The sequence below is a fragment of the Camarhynchus parvulus genome, chromosome 15, assembly GCF_901933205.1.
Source record: "Camarhynchus parvulus chromosome 15, STF_HiC, whole genome shotgun sequence".
Classification (NCBI taxonomy): Eukaryota; Metazoa; Chordata; class Aves; order Passeriformes; family Thraupidae; genus Camarhynchus; species Camarhynchus parvulus.
The window spans coordinates 11,914,778-11,935,371 of record NC_044585.1 but is presented as its reverse complement, the minus strand read 5'-3'; the positions used below and the strand labels follow the sequence as shown (position 1 = coordinate 11,935,371).

The 20,594-nt window shown below is 43.6% G+C and overlaps 1 protein-coding gene across 1 annotated transcript in view; it reads right to left on the bottom strand.

Moving 5' to 3' along the window:
• Positions 1–1,250: 1,250 nt before the first annotated feature.
• DNAH10 (dynein axonemal heavy chain 10) overlaps positions 1,251–20,594 on the bottom strand; it is a 49,986-nt gene continuing 30,642 nt past the window's right edge. The window contains exons 51-77 of the mRNA XM_030958928.1: positions 20,092–20,295; positions 19,295–19,375; positions 18,703–18,900; positions 17,929–18,090; positions 17,218–17,392; positions 16,221–16,402; positions 15,883–16,019; positions 14,813–15,030; positions 14,248–14,469; positions 13,543–13,690; positions 12,461–12,740; positions 11,879–12,108; positions 11,032–11,305; positions 10,280–10,384; positions 9,642–9,796; positions 8,736–8,890; positions 8,360–8,543; positions 7,596–7,796; positions 6,273–6,482; positions 5,799–5,894; positions 5,021–5,192; positions 4,477–4,608; positions 3,974–4,185; positions 3,732–3,899; positions 3,340–3,520; positions 2,058–2,203; positions 1,251–1,672 (exon numbers count right to left, since the gene is read on the bottom strand). Of these exons, the coding sequence (XP_030814788.1) occupies positions 1,526–1,672; positions 2,058–2,203; positions 3,340–3,520; positions 3,732–3,899; positions 3,974–4,185; positions 4,477–4,608; positions 5,021–5,192; positions 5,799–5,894; positions 6,273–6,482; positions 7,596–7,796; positions 8,360–8,543; positions 8,736–8,890; positions 9,642–9,796; positions 10,280–10,384; positions 11,032–11,305; positions 11,879–12,108; positions 12,461–12,740; positions 13,543–13,690; positions 14,248–14,469; positions 14,813–15,030; positions 15,883–16,019; positions 16,221–16,402; positions 17,218–17,392; positions 17,929–18,090; positions 18,703–18,900; positions 19,295–19,375; positions 20,092–20,295 (4,775 nt within the window). The 3' untranslated portion in view covers positions 1,251–1,525. The remainder of the gene's footprint in view (positions 1,673–2,057; positions 2,204–3,339; positions 3,521–3,731; positions 3,900–3,973; positions 4,186–4,476; positions 4,609–5,020; positions 5,193–5,798; positions 5,895–6,272; positions 6,483–7,595; positions 7,797–8,359; positions 8,544–8,735; positions 8,891–9,641; positions 9,797–10,279; positions 10,385–11,031; positions 11,306–11,878; positions 12,109–12,460; positions 12,741–13,542; positions 13,691–14,247; positions 14,470–14,812; positions 15,031–15,882; positions 16,020–16,220; positions 16,403–17,217; positions 17,393–17,928; positions 18,091–18,702; positions 18,901–19,294; positions 19,376–20,091; positions 20,296–20,594) is intronic.

Genomic DNA, 20,594 nt, shown 5'->3' with positions numbered 1-20,594 from the left:
TGTTTGTGGGGATCGTTTTGGGTTTTTTTAATCAAATAGCTTCACAACACATTTTATGCTAGTCAGTACACTGCACTTGTAGCACCTTCTATAGTGGCTCAGAGCTCCTTTTCAGGGAGGAAATGTAACTGGCTATTCAATATGGAAATGGTTCTTTATGCTCTAACCTGCACTTTTTTTGTAAAGGGATTATTTTTGTTTCCTAAAAACCTTAGTCTTCTTCTGGGCATCATCAGACAGTGCTGGCTGCTGCCAGCCTAGAAACCTGAGGTGCCCCTTTAAAATGTGAGTATTTACTTGTAAGTGATGTAACTGATCCATACAGGAGAACCTGGCATCCTTGATTTCTGTCCTTGTGGATTGGGATGGACTTGCCTTGCACTTGACCAGATTCCCCTACTCCTTTCTAGTAAGTAGCAGGTAGACCCAACAGCTGTTAGACTACTTGATTATTTTTTTTGTTTTTTCTAGGAAAGAAAGGCATACTAGGAGCTGGGAGGGTATATAGTTTTTAGATAGGAGCACTAGTTTGTCCATTTTTCTTACATTCTGTTCACTTCTGCTTCACTCTTGTCTGCAGCCTCTGAGTAGGACCAGCAAGAAACACTGGCTCCCAAATGCTGCTAAGCTTATGATGTGCCTTTAAAATTTTGGAACGTGTATTCTCTGTGACAGCTGATGAAGGATCCCTGCCTGCCCTCTCCCCTTCCCTTGCCAGCTGTAGTCTGCCCCTTGTAAGCTTTTCCTGCAGCTGTGTTGGTGTGTGTCCCTGCAGAGCCTTGGCCCACTGTCAGCGTCCCCGGCCAGGCCTGGCAGAGCTGCGCTCCCGCCCGCGGTCCCGCTCCATTCCCGCAGCATGACCCTTCCAGCAGGGCTGATCCCGGGCGAGGCTCTGCCCTCTGCACCCTCTGGCACTCGCTGTCCCAAAGCCCCAGACCCACCTCAGCCTCGCGCCTTGCTGGCTCTGTGGAAGGAATTTGTTTCACAAGCGGTGGGGAGGGATCAGAAAGGGGTTGGTTAAAGCAAGGTTGTTACTCTGAGGTTTACTGGTTTTATGTGTATTGCGTTAACCAGCAGCTGGTTTGGTTACTTTGGTTGTTGGCACCATATTTTTATGGTCATGTGTTGTATGAGTGACCTACCCTGCCACTTGTTGGAGGCTGGTGGGAGGCACCGCTTCCAGGCAGTGCAGAAGTGATGCTTTGGGCAATTAAAGACATTTCTTACAACCACCCAGGCAAACCTTAGTCTTTGTGTGTGTGGGACCAATTTACTCTCTCTTTGCAGTCACAGACTGGCTTGGAGCCGTTCCAAAAGGAAACACAAATTACAAAAATACACTATTCCTTAAACACATTTATTGGGAGTATAATACAACCAAGCTAATACTAACTAAAGTCAGGTGTGCCTAACTGAACACAGCCCCACCCATGGTGCCGGATCTCTGCCTGGGTTGAGGGGTTTTTTCCCTGCGCCTCTTCAGAGTTTCATTCCGGGGGAAGAACATGGTGCCTCTTTTTGGCTGTCATTCAGCATTGAGGGTGAGACACACGCCTTGGAGGACCCACCAGGAAATGTGCCTGGTGGTGTACAGGTCAGCTTCAAAGACCAGGCCGAAGCCCATGGCGTTGCGGCGCATGGAGGTCGTGTACACCGGGGTGCGCAGCGTGTTCTGCAGGAGGAGGCAGCACAGACACTGAGCCACTGCAAACAGCTCTCGAGGAGAGAGGACTGGCTTCAGAAATTCACTTTGTTTGTTAGAGGTCTTAAATAGCCACTACCCAGAAAATGGAAATGTCCTTTATGTTGTTTATTGGGGATGGGAAATAATTGAAAGAGTAGGGGTAGTGTAAGACTGCCTGAAGGGAAAAGAGGCAGCAAATGCATCAGCTCCCTCAGAAGAAAAAACTGTAGTAATGGGGAGTGTAAGGAGAAGTGTTAAACCAGGTGCTTCATATGGGAGTGGTAATGATAAAATGCAGTTTCTGGGCAGAGAGGGCAGAGCCTGCCAGCTGGGGAAGTGTGACAGCAGAAGGAAGGAAATTCAGGAGCCTCACCTGCAGTCTGAGTCTGTGTGCTTCTATGGGGATGATCTTCAGGATGGGCAGCTCCACCACCGGGACACGGGGCTTGCTCTGGGTGAGGCAGCCCTGCTCTATGTCCCAGTCTGCTCCTTCCAGGAACAGACCAGAAACATAGCAGCCTGTGAAGGCAGAAAATGCAACATTTGGGTAAACTGAGCTTCTGGAAAAGATCTAGGAGATCTTTGAAGGTAAGTGTTCCTGCAGTCCCTGCTCTGGAAACTACAGTCATCATCACAAACACACTGCATTTCAAACTGCAGCTGCACAGGGTGCAGTTTTCTGAGAGCTTTGTTTTTATCATCCAGCTGTATTAGGAAATAAAATTAAATTGTCTCAGTTGCACCACACATGATAAACAGTAGCAGGAATAAATGTGATTTGCTGCCCTCCAATTGCCCAAGTCACAGAGAGCTTTGTGACTCCCCTGGGCCTGATCATTGGGTCACTGAGAGCAGGTGAAGGGTCAGGACAGTTGTTCTGGTACAAATATCAAGTACAGCATTTAGATTTTTAAAAAATGAGACTTTTCCCCTCCTCTGTTCCCAAACAGAACTGGTACTGAGAGCCTTGCTTAGCTGTTCCCTGTACCCAGCTTGTTATCTTTAGTTATTAGAGCAGTGCTAGGCATAGAGAGCTCATAAAGAGATATTTACATAATAAATTATACATATTTTTAGGTGCTTTTTGCTTAAGTACATTTCAATACATTATTTGTGATGTAAATAGATCTTTACAAGCCTGCTGGATCTGGTAATGGTCTAAGCATAAAGAAATCAGTGTGTCTTTATATACATATATATATATATACACTTTTGTATTTTTATATATATATATGTATTAAAAAAACATATATATATACACTTTTATATATATATTTATATACATTCATACACACACATATATAGACCTACTTTACATATATATATACACACACACACTTTTTAAAATTTTAATATATATATATATTGATACACACACATATATATATATGTATGTATGTATATATAGAGATCAAGCAAGGGAGAGGTGTAAGTCCCTGCCTGTGGGTGGGAAGAGTGTGCTTCATGCACACAAGAGCTCTGCAGGGACAGAACCCAGCTATTTCCCAGCTGGAAATCATGAGGACTGTGAAATGCAAACCCAGAGCAAATGCCTGAGGAGGTTTAAGCTAAGTAATTTAGTGTACCAAGCTATTTCTATCTCTCACCAATTAACTACTTCATTGGTTTTGCCAAACAACTGTGAAAACACCTACCCTGAGCAGCCCCTTCAGTGATGTCTTCTGCTTTCCTGTACTTGGTTACCTCTGTGTAGAGGGTGGAGTGATCCAGGGGCCACCTGTTTTTCCTGCAGGTGGCTTGAACAAGAGCAGTCAGGTAGGACTCAGGAATGTGCAGGCCTGACAGCCACATCACCTCAGGCTCACCCTCGTTGACCTGCAGCCAGAGACAGTGATGGGCAGCACCTGGCACTCACCCTGCACTGCCCTTGGAGAGGAGCTGGGCTGAGTCTGCCTTGCAGCCACAGTTTTGCAGTGCTGGCACTAGTTCAAGAGCTTACCTGAAGTGTTCACTGGCCTCTGCCCCAACCTGCACAGCACACTGTGCAGGTTAACAAACAAAAGGCTGTGTGGGGGCACTTGCTTACCCAGGTGGTGTACTGGTCATATCGAGCTCTAAAGAAAATAATCCAATTTCCAAGTGTTTTGAGGGTGTCAGGGGCCAACCGCCGCCAGATCCCAGGAATCTGCCCATTGAAGAGAGCCTGAGCCACATCATCCAGTTCACTGCTCATTCCAACTTCCCCAGCCAAGGCCTGGAACAATGGTGAGAGTTCTGAGGGCAGGCAAAGCCCAGCTGGTCCCAGGGAGTTGCTGGGATTTTACTTACACGTTGGAGCTCAGCCAAGGACTTTCCCATCCGAACAATGAGTTTATTAAAACGTTCCAGTTCCTGCAACAGCACCACAGTCGTAGGGGCAATATTTACTCCAAATCCTTTACGTATCTGGTCAATATCAAATACTTGAGGTAATTTGTTTTCTATATCCTTGGCAACATTTGCAATATATTCATCTCGACTAATTCCTCCACCAGTTTCACCTGAAACCAAAAAATTCAGGTGAGACTAAATCTGTACTGAATCTTCTGAGAGAAGGTTGAGAGCTGAGTCACCTTTTGGCATCAGTCTTTCCTCTCTTGTGCTCTGATCTTTGCCCACAGCCCTGCATGTCCCCAGCTGTGCCTCTGGGCAGGTGTTGAGCTGCTCCTCGAGGCCAGACACAGCCCCTGGGTCACTTCCCACACACAGGGGCTGCTGTCCCTGTCCCCAGGGCTCAGCACTTGGCCCTGGAGATTTCCTGTTCACAAACCCAGTTCAGACAGGGCCCTCACCAGTTTGGGGCTGCAGCTCGAGCAGGTGGACCCACATGTCCCGCACGGCGTGCGTGTAATACCCGATCTCGGCGTTGGCGTGAAGGCCCAGGACCTCGGGGGTGTTGGAAAGTGGCAGAGCTTCTATGGCCTCTGGAATACAACCACACAGGCTCTGCTAACCAGAACACCACAGCAATTTTGCTATTGCTCTGCTTGAATAAAAAAACAGCTAAACCTGGTGTTGAAGTAATGCACAGAATAAATACTTCTAAACACAGAGACTCCCCCACAGAAATATATCATTAACAAAATTAGCATGCTGCTTTACTGAGGTTCTGTGGTTTCAGAGTTTTTTGGAGTTTTTTTGAACACCCAAGGAGCTCAGTGACAAGCTCACATTCCAAAGGACTGCTCCTGTAAAGCAGTGGATTATAACACTGCAATCCATACACCAGCAGTGCCTGGCGTTCTGTTCAACTTCTCACACCCAGCAGCGAAGTATGGAGACAAGGTACACTGGAAGCAGACTTTTTTATAATGTGGCAGGAGAGGCATTTCTTACCAACAAAGTCATCCTTTCCCTTCCCATCTGGAATTTTATAATCGACTGTGTCACTCTTATAAAAATGGAACACCTGGAATGTGTCAAACAGGAAATCCCCGAGGTACTCATCCATGTAGACAGTCAGGATGCGCCGGTCAAAGCTGTCGATTGCACGCCCACCATACATGACCTGGGAATCAGTGATATCAATGTTACTGACAACAAAAGCACTGCCTTTTGGAGCAGAAAATACAGTTTAAAAAAAGCACTGAAAGGTCAGAAATGCTCTTTGCTTTTGCAGTGGCTGTGATGGATCACAAGGACATCTCCAGTCCCCTCTCAGGGGGACAGAAAGGAAATATTTGGCCTTGGTCTGGAAAGAGCTGCTCTGGGCACTCCTCATCACCCATCTGGATGATTTGTGTGCAGTGGTGCCTTCCTGAGGTACCAGCAAAGTAACATTTTCCTGCAGGACTTCATGTTGCAGCAGCTGCCAGTGCAGTGCCAGCTCTGAGAGCACACATTTGTGCAGCTCCAGTGATACCCCACGTGCCAACAACCCTGTGCTCTTCCAGCACAGGTCTCAGGGGCTCTCTCAGAATTAATTAAACAGCATGACTCCCTGTTGTGCAGGTGCACAAAGTGGCCCTAATTCCCTGAGACTGAGATTAAGGCCCTTGCTCAGGGCTACACTGGAGTTTCAAACCTGCCCAGGAAAGATTCACAGCTTTACTTGATGCAGCCCATGCAGAAAGGAAACAATTAATCTGAATTGCTGTGGCATTGAAGCACTCACCTCCCCAATAAGATATTTGAGACTGCTCCAAGGGATTTGATCATCCTTTTGTTCAAAAGCTTTTGTCAAGTAGGTGTTAAGGATTTCCATGCACACCTAGTGAATTTGTCGGAACATGTGAGATAAGAAGATTCATAAATCAGATATACATATTTATAGGTTTTATTTAATATAGTTCTTGTTTGAAAACTAACAATTATTTCTTTCTGAAATAATTAAAAAGTTAAGTATAAATTCTCTTAAGAAAAGAAACTCATGAGAGAGGCAATAAAAACATGAAAGATTGGGAATCTAATTTTTAGCATCCTAAACTGACATTATAGAAGATCAGGAGTCTACATGACTCCTCAGAAGCAGAAAAAAATACTAAGCAAAATCTAATTGTGAGAAAGGTTAAAGCTGGATACATTCTGTGTTTTCAAAAGTAATCTGAGCTACTCAAGAATATAAGAGCCATTGCAATTGTTTTCTTACCTGGAAATCAGATTCATTAAAATCATACGGTACGTTCCAACCAACCTTCCCAAACTTCCTTCTCTCCTGAACCACAGCATGGAAAAATGCCAGGACATAGACCAAGGATTTAAAGGCAGGATGTGGGCACTCCTCTAAGGCTTCAGGGGGAATTTTGAAGTAGGTGGCTCTCATATTCAATTTTAGACCATTAGGTGGTTCTGTAACAACCTATTGAAATAATTAGGGAAGCCATCAAATACTGGATAACTTGAGGAAAATAAGTTGTAAATATATCACATTAAGTAAGCTATACAATGCAAACTTGACATTTTAAGTCGTTTTCCAAATGCCTGTCAAATATGGATTTTCTCTTATTTCCTTCCTTAAGGAATGAAACTTAAAAGGAAACAGACCTTTTAAGTTTATCAAAGTAAACACACCTATGCAAAGAGAACTCTATATTATTTTGGAATTAGTCATATTATTGGCAAGACATTAATATTTCTCATACTTGAAGATCTAATTTACTGAAATACCAGTACTTTACACATTTTAATGTGCCCTATATCCTCACAGTGAGATGCTTTAACAACAGGGCTTTATTGCTGATCAAAGTGCCAGAGCTGCTTCCTGGCAGCCTTTTCAAAGGGCTCAAAAACCTCAGTTCTCACTGCTCCTGGCAAGACCCAAAAGTGCAGATCTGCAGCCTTAAAGATCCATTCAGGCTCCCTTCCCACTGCAGGAGGAGTGAGAGAACAGCCCAGAGCTGCCACTGAGCCACTGCTTTCCACTCTGTGAAATGAAATAAATGTTTACAGGACAGGGCACCACAGCAGCAGTGAAGCAGCCACAGAAAAGAACATAAGGGCAGAATCATGGCCTGTGCCTTCAAAATAATCAGCTCAGCCTTTAGTGATAAACACTGCAGCCTGAAGTAGCAGCTGGAAACCATTATCCACTTTCCAACATCTGCTCCACTGGCACTGCCAACCTGACACTGCCCTGGCTCTGCCCTGCAGCATCAGGGCTGACAGGGCTGTTTCTGTCTCCAGGTACTCCTCACTTGTGGCACCATTTAAACCTAAAGACCATTTGTCACATCTCCAGGTTTACTCACAAACCTCTGCTTTGAAATAACTACTGAACAGTTTTCACCCAAAGGAAACATGCCAGGAAAATAAACAGGATGATGATAAAAAAGGATTTGGCTTAAATAAAGATAAAAAGTGAGTTCATAAGCCTGGGCCAGTGTGCTGCATTCAGGTCAGGCTCCTCCCAGAGCCAGCCTGTTCTGTTGAGTTCCAGAGCCAGGACAGGCCCTCCTGGCTGGGGTTTCCCCACCTTTAAGGCCTTCTGCAGGATTCCAATTGGGAAGCCTTCAGTTGGGTCAGTTGTCAGCCAGAGGCGAAAGTCTTCATGAGGATCTGTGATTTTCTCCACAGCCTTTTCCAGATGGACAAGCCACTTCACCAAAAGGTGACAGTTCTGCAACATGAGCCAATGTCCATGAACCACTGCTTCCTCCAGCAACTGCAGAGCGATCTGAGGACAGAGGGAGAACCATCTGTAAGGCTCCCTTTACCCTGAGAACAAACTGCCTCTGATGGGCTCAGGCAGTGGGTTTTCCTGCTAGGAAAGTGGTGCTCTAAATGAGTCTGGTAGGAGTTCTTCCACTGACTGAAATCATAGCAAATTCAATCAGCTGTTAAGCCCTGGACATCCTGGCTTAGTGTCCATAACAAAAAGGAAAGTCACTGGAAAGGCAGGAGAAGCAGCAGAACTTTTGGTAGCAAACCACTGTAACTTTCAACCACCTCATGTCCATATACAGCAACATGTTCTCATCTCTGCTTTTGAACAGCTGAAAATCTGATTCTGAATCTACCCTCACCCAGAACAGCAGCCAGTCAGCCAAATGGCCCCTCTCATGTTCAGTAAAATGTTATTCCCAAACTGACAAATCTATGTCAGAACCATGAGTAATTCCTTTTAAAATGGAGCAGACCTATGGAAAGGAAATTTGATCAGTCCCAGAGCATCAGGAGCATGGCTTGCAATTCACACTCGCTGCACACAGCACATCCCCACCCTCCCATCCAAGTTACCTCTTCTTGGCCTTGTCCCATGGCCAGGAATTTGAGTCTATCTGCTTTAAATTCTGATCTCTCAGCCAGTTTCATGAGGTCACTGACAGGATCAGAGCCAGGACTTAGGATAAAAACCACAGGTGAGAAAGGGCTGCTCTGCTGCAGGATGGCATCGAAGCTGATCACAGGGGGCTGCACATACCTGCAGAGGGAAAACCCAGTGGTTTGGGTGATTGCAGAGCTCCATGTGGGAACAGAGCCTTGCACACCAAGGGCACAGCTCACCACAGACTGCACATGGAAATCATTCAGACCCAGCCCCTGCTCTGCTCTTCAGGCAAACTGCAGCTCTGTGTGAGTGCTGTGCTGGGGATCTGAGGGCAGAGGGACTCACGTCTCGCCCATTGTCACTGTCACATAGTCCATCACCGCCCGGTACATCCGGTCCACCCGGAAACAGCGCAGCAGGAGAAGCTTCTGGAAGTCTGTGACATTGCCCTCGTAGTCCATTGGCAATGGGATCTGCTCCAGAGCGTCTGTGTCGTACCACTGGCAAGAAAAGACAGCACACAAATAAACCCAGTGGCTCTGTCAGGGAAATTACTAGGAAAGAGAAATTCAATTTGATGAATGAGGGGCCAAGAGGCACAACAAAAACAAAGAAAGTCAATCAGCTGCAAATAAATATTAAAAGTTCAGGTGAATGTGAAAAATCCAACTTTTTCAGTATAAAGTATTCAAGTCCAGAAACACATTTGTACTTTCACTTTATGTCAACTAATTCTCTTAAGATATAGAAAATAGCATCAAAAGCAAAAAGGTATAAACAGATTGCTTGCAGGAAGACTTCTTATAAAGCAAGAAGACATGGAATAAAGCTAAAGGAGGAACAAAGGAAATCTGTATTTGTCAATAGCCTATAGAATTCACTGCCACAAGAAGATCAAAACACAATTTAGCAGTACAAAAACACCAGTGAAATGTTGACTGCTGAAATGAACAGAAAATTTCCACTGAATATAACAGAGTAAATAACTCCTCTAAGGCATTTGACTGACAAATAAAAAATCTACAGTATACCAGGGAAAGTATTTTGGTTTGTTTTTTAAATAATATAATCCTTAATTCTTCTGCAAATAAGCCAATCACTAACTGAGGACAGGAAGCAAAGAAAGGCCTTGAGGGAAGAAGCCCACAGTGACATCTCCCCTGTGGACTGCTGACACATTGCATCACACTTGACCATTTAATACCAGAAGAAAAACTAGGAGAGAAAACAGCATTGCAAAAAGGCACGTACATTTTTCCATTCATCTGGATTGTCTTCCACATCATCTGGAAGATATTCAAATTTCTCAGGAAATAGCTCAGACAGGCGAATTAGGTCTTCCCAGCCTTGATCTGGCAGCCAAGCAAACGGTTTCTTTCGGGCACTCTTCTCCAGGGAAATATTGCCTAGGCACGTTCAGAAAGCAGATCAGCGTCCATGTCAGAAACCCTCCAGTGCATGACCACTCACACAGTCCCTCTGCACACAGGAACCCCGTGGAAATTTGTTCCTGGAAGCACTGTGAGATTAGACTGGTCTGCTGAGGGAAAGATGGCATTTTCTGAGTGCTTGCAAAAGCCAGAGTTTTATCCTTGCAAACGTTTCTAAAATTATGTATACACAGTCAGAAAATAACTACAACATAGTCAGAAAATAACTACAGATTCCTTTACTCATATAACATCCTAACAATTAGCTAATGTGAAATAGAAATAGCAGGATCCCCAGTCTGTGTAACCCAACACCGTGCAGCTCTCCTCAGAGGGAGAGCTCCCCTTATTGAGGTGCTGGCTCATAGTAAATCATCTCTAGTCAAAGATCTCTCTTCAAAAGATCTTTTAGCTATTGCTACGTAGAGCTACATACTTACATATACATATTCACTTTACCTTTCAAAAAGAAATCAAATTCTTCTTGTGGAACTCGGCCTTCAGCTTGTTCTATCTTGACAGTCATGTCAAAGGAGAATAGTAACTTGTGCTTCTCGAACAAGGCTACGTTAAAAGGACATTTTCAAAGATCAGCTGCAAAAGCTTGTGGAACTGGAGCAATCTTTCAATCCACATCCTTCATCTGTTGTGGGATTGATGGGATGCTCCACCCCTGCAAGTGCTCAAGGCCATTTTGGATGGGGCCCTCAGCAACCTGATCTAGTGAGTGGCATCCCTGCCCATGGCAGGGAACTGGAACCAAGTGATTCCTAAGGTCCCTTTCAACCCAGACCATTCTGTGATTCTATGATCTGGTCACCCCACAAAGATCATTTGGTTGATAGTTGGAATTGATATAGTTGGAATTGATATTCCTAAAGGTCTTCTCTGGCCTGAACAATGCTATGTTTCTGTGATCAGGGGATCAAAGCTGGAGCTTTGAGTCAGGCTTTAAGAGTCAATACAGCCCCTGTGAACAGCTCTAAGGCTGCCTTTACCATTTGTAACTGTGTTAAGAAAAACATTTTTGCAAGAGCTACATGGGTAAGGTGCAATGTTCTTCTAACAGAAATAGCAGGGAGGAAAGTGTGAACCAGGAGACCTGAACATCACTGAATTCCCTGCTTGGTAATCTGCCTCTTTAACATGAAGCCGTGGCTTCACCTTCATTTGCACTACACAGTCTCAGCCCCTGGTTAAACAGCACTAACCTGTGCAGCCATAGTTGTAGGTGCTCAAAGTCAGTGTATCCATGATGTTTTTTAACCTCTTAGGAAGAATAGGACTGGGCATGGATTTCCGAAGAGAGAATCCAAAAACCTCCAAGAAGGAGACCAGTGAGAACTGGTACATGATGTTGACAAATGCCAGTTCAGCCAGCACAGAGAAGAGAATGGCCCCTCTCTTGGCAGCTGGTCTGTAGCCATCTCGGAGAAGGTCGATATCTGCTGCGGTTGTCGCAGCCAGCTTCAGTTTCTCAATCACCTGGGCAGACAGGGGTTTTATGCACCTGTAATTACTGTGCTGATCCAGAGTGGGTCTATTATACCACAGGAATCAGAACTGCTCAGTGCCTGCCTCTCTGTGTGACTGTACAGGGAATCTGGGCAGGTAACTCAAAAGAAGTTGTACGAATTATAAAAATTTAAAGTTAGATAAAATTAATCCCACCCTGTATATTTATGAAAAGTAACAGCAAAGGGCCCTCTGGGGATTTTTAGTTCAACTTCTGCCCAAAGCTTGATTACAAACACCACTAGATCAGGTCTCGTGTGGCTTTGTCCAGCTGTGGCCTGAAAACTCCAAGGATGGATTCTTTTTCTTAGAACTGTAAACAAACATTACTTTGGTCCTGTTAAGGACTTCCCTGAAGATAGGATTTGGTTCTCTGATCAATAAAATAGTGCCCAATACTGAAAGATGCAACACATTCATGAGAAAACTCGCCATTTCCTTTCAAACTATTTGCAAACTTCAGGAGAAAAATGGAAGCACAATGAAAAAGGAATGACCATGTTCTGTCCATAGATACCCTTCCAAAAAGCCCAGAGCTGGTACCTCAGTAGCTTTGAATTTTGTGTCCTCCAGGGTTTGCACCAATTCCACATTGTCCAGCATGTTTCCTGTGGAAGTTGACAGTCCATGAAGGAGAGTGTCTTCCAGATTTTTCAGCAGGTTTTTGTTTTCACTTGTCTCCTGGATGAGACGTTCTCTCTGTTCCTCCAATTCCCTCCTTTCAAAACCCGTAATGACACTGAGCAGCTGATCCTCTAGGCCCTTGAGTGTAACTGCAGGTACAACACATGGACAGAGCAGAGAGTTTTGTAAGCACAGGACACTTTTTATGCAACTTATTTAATCTCAGGCCCCTCATAAGACTACAGCAATGCAACAGAGTGATCTGGTTAATGACTGTGCATCTTGATTCCACGAAAGCATCCTCACCTGACCAGAACAGGAAGAGATTTTTAGCTCAGTTGCAGATTAGAAGAGAGAAGTGAGAAGGACTTTCTATTAAATCAGATGCTGAGTATAAGGGAGAGTATGAATTTTTAAGTTTCATCAAGACAATGACCCAGGCCCTAAATTTGCACAACAGCATAACCCCTACTTTGTTATTATATACACACTTAAGCTTACCTGTATAATTGATAACAATAGCTCTGCCAAACACAGAGGGAGAATACTTTGGGTTTGCTAATTTGCTGTTCAGGTACATTTTAAAATTACTGTCATAGTCAACCTCTTTGTCCCCCAGCACAATGAATGCTCGCCCCTGTGCAACTTTGACATTCTTCTCTAAGACATTGTCTATCACAGGGTCGATGTATTCATCAACACTGTGCACCAGGAAAGGGGTTCCATACTTTATGGCCTGTTCTAGTTGTTTCAGGAAATCTGGGTCACTAAAGGAAGCCATCTGCAAGAGAACAATGGGAAAACATGAAAGGAGAACTGATATTCAATTTGCTGTACATTATTATTTTGCAGTAGCTGCCAACACTAATGAAGTTTGTTTTTTGCTGCTTTTTGTCTTTCCTCTCACAGATGATATAAAGTGCACTTGCACAAAACAGTAAAGGTGCTTTTTTTCTGATTAGTTGAGAATAATTTCCATTTGGAAATTACCCTTTAAAGTTCTAGCTGTGCCTCTAAGTGTGTTTATTGTCCTACATGGAAGTTCCATCCTGGAGCTGAGCCTAATCACAATCTGCACCAGCCTTTTGGTTAGACTCTTTCTGCATGTGCAGACAGGCTGAGAGAGCTGGGGTTGTTCTGGAGCAGAAAAGGCTCCAAGAAGACTTTTAGCACCTTCCAAGACCTAAAGGGGCTCCAAGAGAGATGGAGAGGGACTTTGGACAAGCACATTTAGCAATGAGACAAGGGGGAATGGCTTCAGACTGAAAAAGGCCAAGGTTAAATTACATATTAGGAAGGAATTCTTCCCTGTGAGGGTGATGAGGCCCTGGCAAAGGTTTCCAGAGAAGCTGTGGCTGCCCAATCCCTGGCAGTATTGAAAGCCAGGTTGGACAGGGCTTGGAGCACCCTGGGATAGTGGAAGGTGTTCCTGCCCATGGCCAGGGGTGGAACTAGAATGTCCTTGCCAATCCAAACCATTCAATAATTCTGTGCTATATAACTGGTTCCCCATTCAAGGTGACAGATATTTATGCAGCTTTGAAAACAATCAGTAATGAGATAAAGCAATCTTCCATCTTTACCCTCAGGTTATTTTTTTCTTCCTTCTTCTTAATCCAATGCAATGCCTGCTGCTGTGGGTCAATACAGAGTGGGAAGCGGCTGGAATACGTTGTCAGGATTCCATTCTGGACAGACAGCTCATCTGGGGGCAATCCTTCAGAAACCCACCTGGGAACAGAATGGACCAAAGACCTGGGATGAAAACTCAATGGGAGAGCAGCACATTTCATTTGTCAGCAAAATGATGCAACTCACTGAGCACACAATCAGCCACACACACAGTGCATGTGGTTCTGGGGACAGTGTCACAGCCCAGACTGACTCACTGTAGCTGCACTACTCAAAGCACTGACTGCTGCCTTAGGTGAGCAATCCTGTGGTACTTGATACATGGGCTCCCTGGGCTTGGCTTTAATACCAAACCCATTGAAGCCAATGAAAAGACACCTGTTAGGTTATGGAAACATATTTTATAGAGAACTCCTGATAAACTTCCTAGAAATGGTATTACACATGTTTAAGTTCAGTGAATGTTCCTGGAGGTTAAGTACAACAGATTCTTACAACAAATGGCCCCTGTTAATCAGGACATGAAAGTAAGATTCTCTCTCTGGTATGGCTGTGCACCTCCACCCACAATGCCAATTCTGTGCTACAGATTCAGCTCCAGACTCCCACTTTATAATGTCACATCCAGAGTCCCTGGGTCTCCTGACTGGACATACCTGCTAACCTCCACCTCATCAGTTAGGAGGCTCTCTAACTTGAATGGATGGCTGACAGGAATTTCTCGTGAGACAATATCTTCTTGCCACACCTGATAGAGCATTTCATGACGGAACTCCCAGCTGAAGGCTCCCACATAGCACAGAAAGGCAGCAGCAAGCAGACAATCTCCAAGCAACTTCACCTTCCTTACTTCCAATTCCTTGAATTCTTCTGTCCACCTGAAATAATTATATGGGAGATTCTGTACCAGGAAGATGAGGTTTATGTGCAGGATTTCCTGCTACTTTACAGACAGGTTGAGACAGACCCCCCAAATTTAGAATCAGTTTTCTCTTGCTATTATGGGGGCCACAGACACAGAGTTTATCTGAATTTTCATCCATTTAATCTCAGTTATTTTCCAAGAGCTAATGGATATTAGCTCAGAACCAATAATAGCCTTTCTCAGAAACAAACACCATAGAAAGCAACATTTTCAAAAATGTCTCCACCTGGTAGATTTTATCCCCTACACATGAACCTCTGATGCCAAAAAATGATCCTCTTTGGATCTAGACTTACCTCTCATTCTCAGATTTCAAGCCAGCGATGAGCTTGTCAGCAGCCTCTAATCTTCTCTGCATTATCTCTGCTTCTTCTTGTAACTTTTTGTTTTCTTTTAATGTCTGGTCTAATTTTTCCCCCAAAGCTTTAAGCTCCTCCTGAATGGCAGCCAGCTCTGCCTGTATCCTTTCCAGTTCCCGCTTACTTAATTCGTAGTTCCGTTCTAGCCTGGCCACCTAGAGTACATTTTGAAGGAAACATAAGAGTGTCAGAGGACAGAAGAATTTTAGAGAGAAGTAGTAAGTTCTCACATTTCTTTGGGTGGTATCATATTTTTCAGTGTTCTGGTAATAAACACTGTAAGCCTAAATAACTGACACTGTCACTCTCTTCTCCCCATCTCAAACACACATCATGGTCTGACACTGCAGTTCCAAAGCAGAAAAATCTCCCAGTTTTGTACCCACAAGAAGTATTAAAGCACTGGAGGTCAGCAGGACTCTCATGCCCTGACAAAAGGGGAGGTTTGTCTGCTTAATAGCATAATTAAGGCTCCAAAAGTAGTCAGACACATCATCTAGTGAATATACTTGCTCTGTAGTAGTTGTATAAAATAACCTTTTCTTGACAAAATTTTCCAGTGTCATCTGTTGGACATTAGATTTCCCTTGGTAACACAGCTGAATTTCCAGTCATCCTAGAAAAAGCGAATCAAAAGGTCTGTGCTTAAGGGACATGGATTTAGTGTACTACTGACCTCTGTTCTGTCCAAATGCCACAGGTTTTAAAGTTTGTTTTCAACAAACAGCTCTAAACCATGTTTTTCTAAGCACGTTAGATTACAAAATTCCAACCGAACACGTTCAGCCCTGGCATGGATGGCAACCCACAGCCCAGCATCCTGACACAACAAATACAGTGATTTATGACTGACAACCTGCCTCACTGCTACTACAGTAGCTCTCCTAAACACCACTTTTTAAGCACTTCAATAGGAAATGTGGGCAGTCTATGAAATGGTCATGTATTATCTTTTCCATCAGGATCATGTTTTGACCTTCTCTGAGTTTGATTCCAACACATTTTACCTTTTCTTCCTTTGGCTTGACTGTTTTAACTACATCACAGTAGGTCACCACTGCTTCAGCAAACTTTAACATTCCCAGTCCTGCTCTGCTGATAACTTCCATTTCAGCCCAGGTAGTATTAAGATTCTTTAAGAGAGCTAAATTGGCAAACACGAAAATATTGAAGTGAGTTGAATAACTGTGAACAAACCCTCAAAGAAATAGCTTTTCCTATCAGCAGCACCAGCCAATGCCATGACAGACAATAGGAAATATTTGTCAGAATATTAAAGAGACTCTGTTGGCTGTTCCCATTAACAAGATCCAAATTCACTGCAATACTCAGAACAGGAATTTACCTCTCATAGCTTTCACATTGCTCCATGGAATTTCCCTAAAATCTGTCGTCAGCAGAAGTCGCAGGAAATTCGTGTCAGCCATCATGGCTTTGGCATTCTTCCAGTTTTGTTCTTTGTAACCTCTCATTATAAGAATACAGTCCAGAACAACCTGCACTTGCTTCGGGGGTGTTGCAAAGGACCTGGAAAACAGGTGAAAGAGACAGTGGAAGTGAAAAAAGGAGACAAAGCACATGAGGCCAGACATGGGTACTGCCTGTTAAGAGAGGCATTGCAATACAGGAGCTTGTACATAAGACAAGCCACAACAGTGAAAAAGATAACCCAAATCAGACAATAGATCATTAACTACTCAAAAGCTCAGAACCAATTCTTGTATTCAGACAATCTGATCCATGAAATACTAAATTATTTCAACAGTGGAAAGCTTAAAACACTGAGCCTTGATATTCTTTCCTAGGGCAGTGAAGCAGCTGGAGAAAAATCCTGAGATCTGTGAGAGAAAGGAAACTGAAGTGTGGCAGGGAAGGGAGAGCCTTTGCTATTCTGAGGACAACTATTTCAGGGAGAGCCAAAGACTGGATGTGCCTTTATATCAATCCTCAAAAAAAAGATGTATTATCAAAACACAAGGAGGAGTAAATTAGGCAGGGAAATACATTTTCGTGCTATGAAAGTATCCCTGATAAATAATTGTTATGTGTTCCTACTTACACAGGGAAAAAAGAGGAGGAATAAACAGGTTTGGACAGCCATGGTTCAGGCAAAAACCAGAGCAGGTTCTGATGCATCAGACACAGGCCAGAGAATGATGGGGTAAACAGCAAACAAAGGCCTGGAAGAAGTGTCTTAAGGCAAAGGTGTGGGCTAGCAATCAGGGCATTCTGTTGTGACCTCTGCACCCAGGCACCTGATGTCCTGACCTTCACAGGCTCAGACCCAGCAAACAAGAGTGTATTTCCAAGAGTTTATGCTCCTGTACATACAAATGAGTCACCTGAGCTCAGTAACTTCAGCCTTGTCAAGCTTCTCAACCTCCCGTTTGGCAGCTTCCATGATAGGCTTGATTTGATCCAGTGCTGCCTCAGCCTCTGCCTTCTCCACAGCAATTATTGCATTCTGCTCCTGTATCTCTACAGCTTTTTCTTCACCCATTTTTTTCTTCTCCTCAGCTAGTAATTGCAAAGGCAGGACCATAAATGAATCATTCAAGTTTGTATATAGAACATATAGTAACACACGAATAGACATTTACTCTTTACTGAAAATCAGAAATTACCATCAAGTCAGAACATTTGTGTTGCCAGCTACGTCACCAGGTTAGGAACAGTTAGTGTTCCACACAACAGCATGCACAATCTCCTTTCCTCCATGTTTCCCTCTGATTTTCCTCTAATACTAAATGCCTGGATCAGAAGTTGCCTTTCTTGCTATTGCCTTTCCCACATTATGCCCAACACCTTGGAAAGGGAAGACAGGGGCAGGCAAATGTTGTGTAAAGTATTATGGGCCAAATGTGGAGCAAGGATGGCAATCTGGGCAAGACAAGGGACCTGCCCCTCTGGCATGGCATGGAGCAGCACACAGAACAAGAGGGATACCTTGAGAAGCAGCTGGGGCTCTTCAAGGGTCTCCCAACCCAGCCTAACCCAGATGATGTGAGCCCTGCTCAGCCTGTGGGACACTTCACTAGTTGTAAACTACCCACCTATTTCTGTGTTTAATTTAATGTCTCTTAACAAAGCCTCACAAGCAGCTGTTTTTTCTGTTAGTATAATCTTTTGCTCAGCAAGTTTCACGTTCAGCTCAGCCAGCTGTACAGCAGCTTCCTTCAGTTTAACCAAGCCCCCATCCAGCCGTTTACATTGTGCTAGGTAGGAAAAAAAAGGGAGAAATGTCAGTGATTCATGGATTGTGTTCAAGCACACAGCAACAGACAATCTCACAAAGAGAAAATATCCTTAGAGGTGCACTGAGAGATTTTCTTTCGCTGAGCCTGCCAGCCAAAATGAAGTTAAAGTCACTTGAGCTGACATAGTGGCCCCATGCCACAACGTGTTTGCCACATTCCACTGTTTGTGTTTTATCCTCTTCACATATTTCAGTGCCACTGAAGCATGAATAAGAATTGCTGCTTGAGGAAGAAAGTCAAACCCCGAGCGAGGCCATGCTGGTATTAGATTTCAGCATAATTCTTCCCCAAGCAGAGGAGTGTCTGGTTTGGAGATTCTGGCTCATGTTCATTCACAAAAGGATTTGAGGAGAGCCCATTGTTTGACAGAGTCTGAACATTCATGTGTGGCCAGGATTTTGGGTCAATGTCAAAACACAGCCCCACAGCTGTGTGCCAGCACAGCATTTGAGATAGTACTAACAGAGTTTTGGCATATTCTGGGTAATAGGTGGAATTCTCACCAGAATTTTTGTTTTTAAAATATTTAAATCACTTATTAAAAAGGAGAAAATATCTACCTAGACTTACCTAAAATGAACTCATTTTTCTCATCCAGCAATTTTGCATAGGTATTGAGAAAATCAAGATAATTTTTTGGTGTGACATGATTTCTACGTCTCAGTTTCTCCAGAAATTTCTTGCTGAAATCCCCTACAGATTCATGCACCATGACAATGTGGTCAACCACTGACTGGAAGTTCTCTGGTGGGATGCGTGGGTTTTTTGCTAAAATTGGGCAGAAGAAATAAAAAATTTCAAAGATTTGTGGCTTTTTTCAGAATACACCAATTACCATCTATCTTATGAACATCTAAGCCAGGCACAAAACAAATCTGTTTTCTGGGGCAAAAAGCAAGGCCAGAGGGGACCTCCTGGTAGTCAGCCTACATTGTCTGCAGAGTTTGGAACTTGAATTTTATGAATTCTAAAAATCTATTTGATTAAGAAACTACCACCCAGTGACATTTTTCGACTGGGTTTTTGCATTACCCATTTAGACTCAAGGTAACAGGCACAATGGGAAATGAATTTGTGAAATGTACAATAATTGCAAAGTAAAGAATATATTTCTTAGGCTATGCCAAGGGTTAATGGGTTGAAATACCGACATGTTACATACCCAGAAAGGATTGTGCAACTGCAGACAAGGCCTGGGCAGGCCAGGGCAAGAACCAGTCAATACCAGTGTTGTTGACAAGACCTTAAAATAAAAGGACAGTGTTATTTGAAAAATTCCTTTGTAAAACTAACCCCTAATGACATAAGCAATCCTCTAATTAACTTTATTTACACCAAGAATTTCAAATTAGCCTTGACTCTTTCTTAGTAACAGAATTTACCACAAAGTCCATACTTCAATTTTGACAGTAAATAATGAGCTTTGCCCCTGTGTCCTGCTAACCCCACTGTACCATTCCTGAGGCTCTACAGGACACAGTGCAGAGCTGCAATAAGGTATTGCAGGGCCTGGTCTTAGCATTCCCACCTGGACCCATCTTTTATGAGTCTCTCCTGTCTCCCAGGACTCCTTTCAGCCACCTGCAGCATCTGCCAGGCTTTGGATGCAAAAGATTCTCTTCCCACCATCCTAGTTTCATGATTTAACACCACACTTTCTGCTGTAAACTACAGAAAAGAGGCTGCAGACAAAGGCTGTGTATTTCCAGTTCAGTGAGGATGACCAATTGATTTCTAGCTGTTCAACTGGAAAATGAACTGATGTGATAAATGCTAATCAATATTGTTCACTGATATGAGGTAATTAACTGGAAAAAAAACATGCAACGCAAACCCTTAATCATGAAACCTGCTCTGCTTAGTTTTAGCTGCCAGACTAAGTGTCCACTGGAGATTTTTCTCTTGCCTGTAAATCTGTGTTTCACAGCGGAGGGACTAAGCAGTGTGTACAATTGATACCTGGGAAATTTCTGCACCACGTTCTCAGGTCCTCCCCAACTGGGGACATTCCCAGGACAATGTGAAGGTTGCTTGCACATTTGCTTACAAAATACTGCCAGATACTCTCTTTAGCTGGGCCCATGCCAGCTTTAGCAGCTTCATCTCCAATCTGAGTTAGTATGGTGTCTTTTTCATCGTCTGCATAAAGGGCTGGCACCATTCCTGTAACATAAGGACAGAAGAATGCTTAGTGAGAACCACCAGTAAGAGGAAACCATATGGCTGGGAATAGGGCAGATGAGAAACCAATTTTAATCCTAGTTCTGCAAAAATGATTCTGAGTAGTTTTGAATGAACCAATTCATCTCTCTATGCTTCTCCTCCTCCCTGTAGTCCTCATGGAAAATAGGTCATACTTGGAATTTAGAGGAATAATTAATTCATTTTTGTTTGGGCTTCAGCAACATACACAAAATGTCACAGGACTTTGCAAAGAAAATCTTCATTCGTGTCTGTGAACC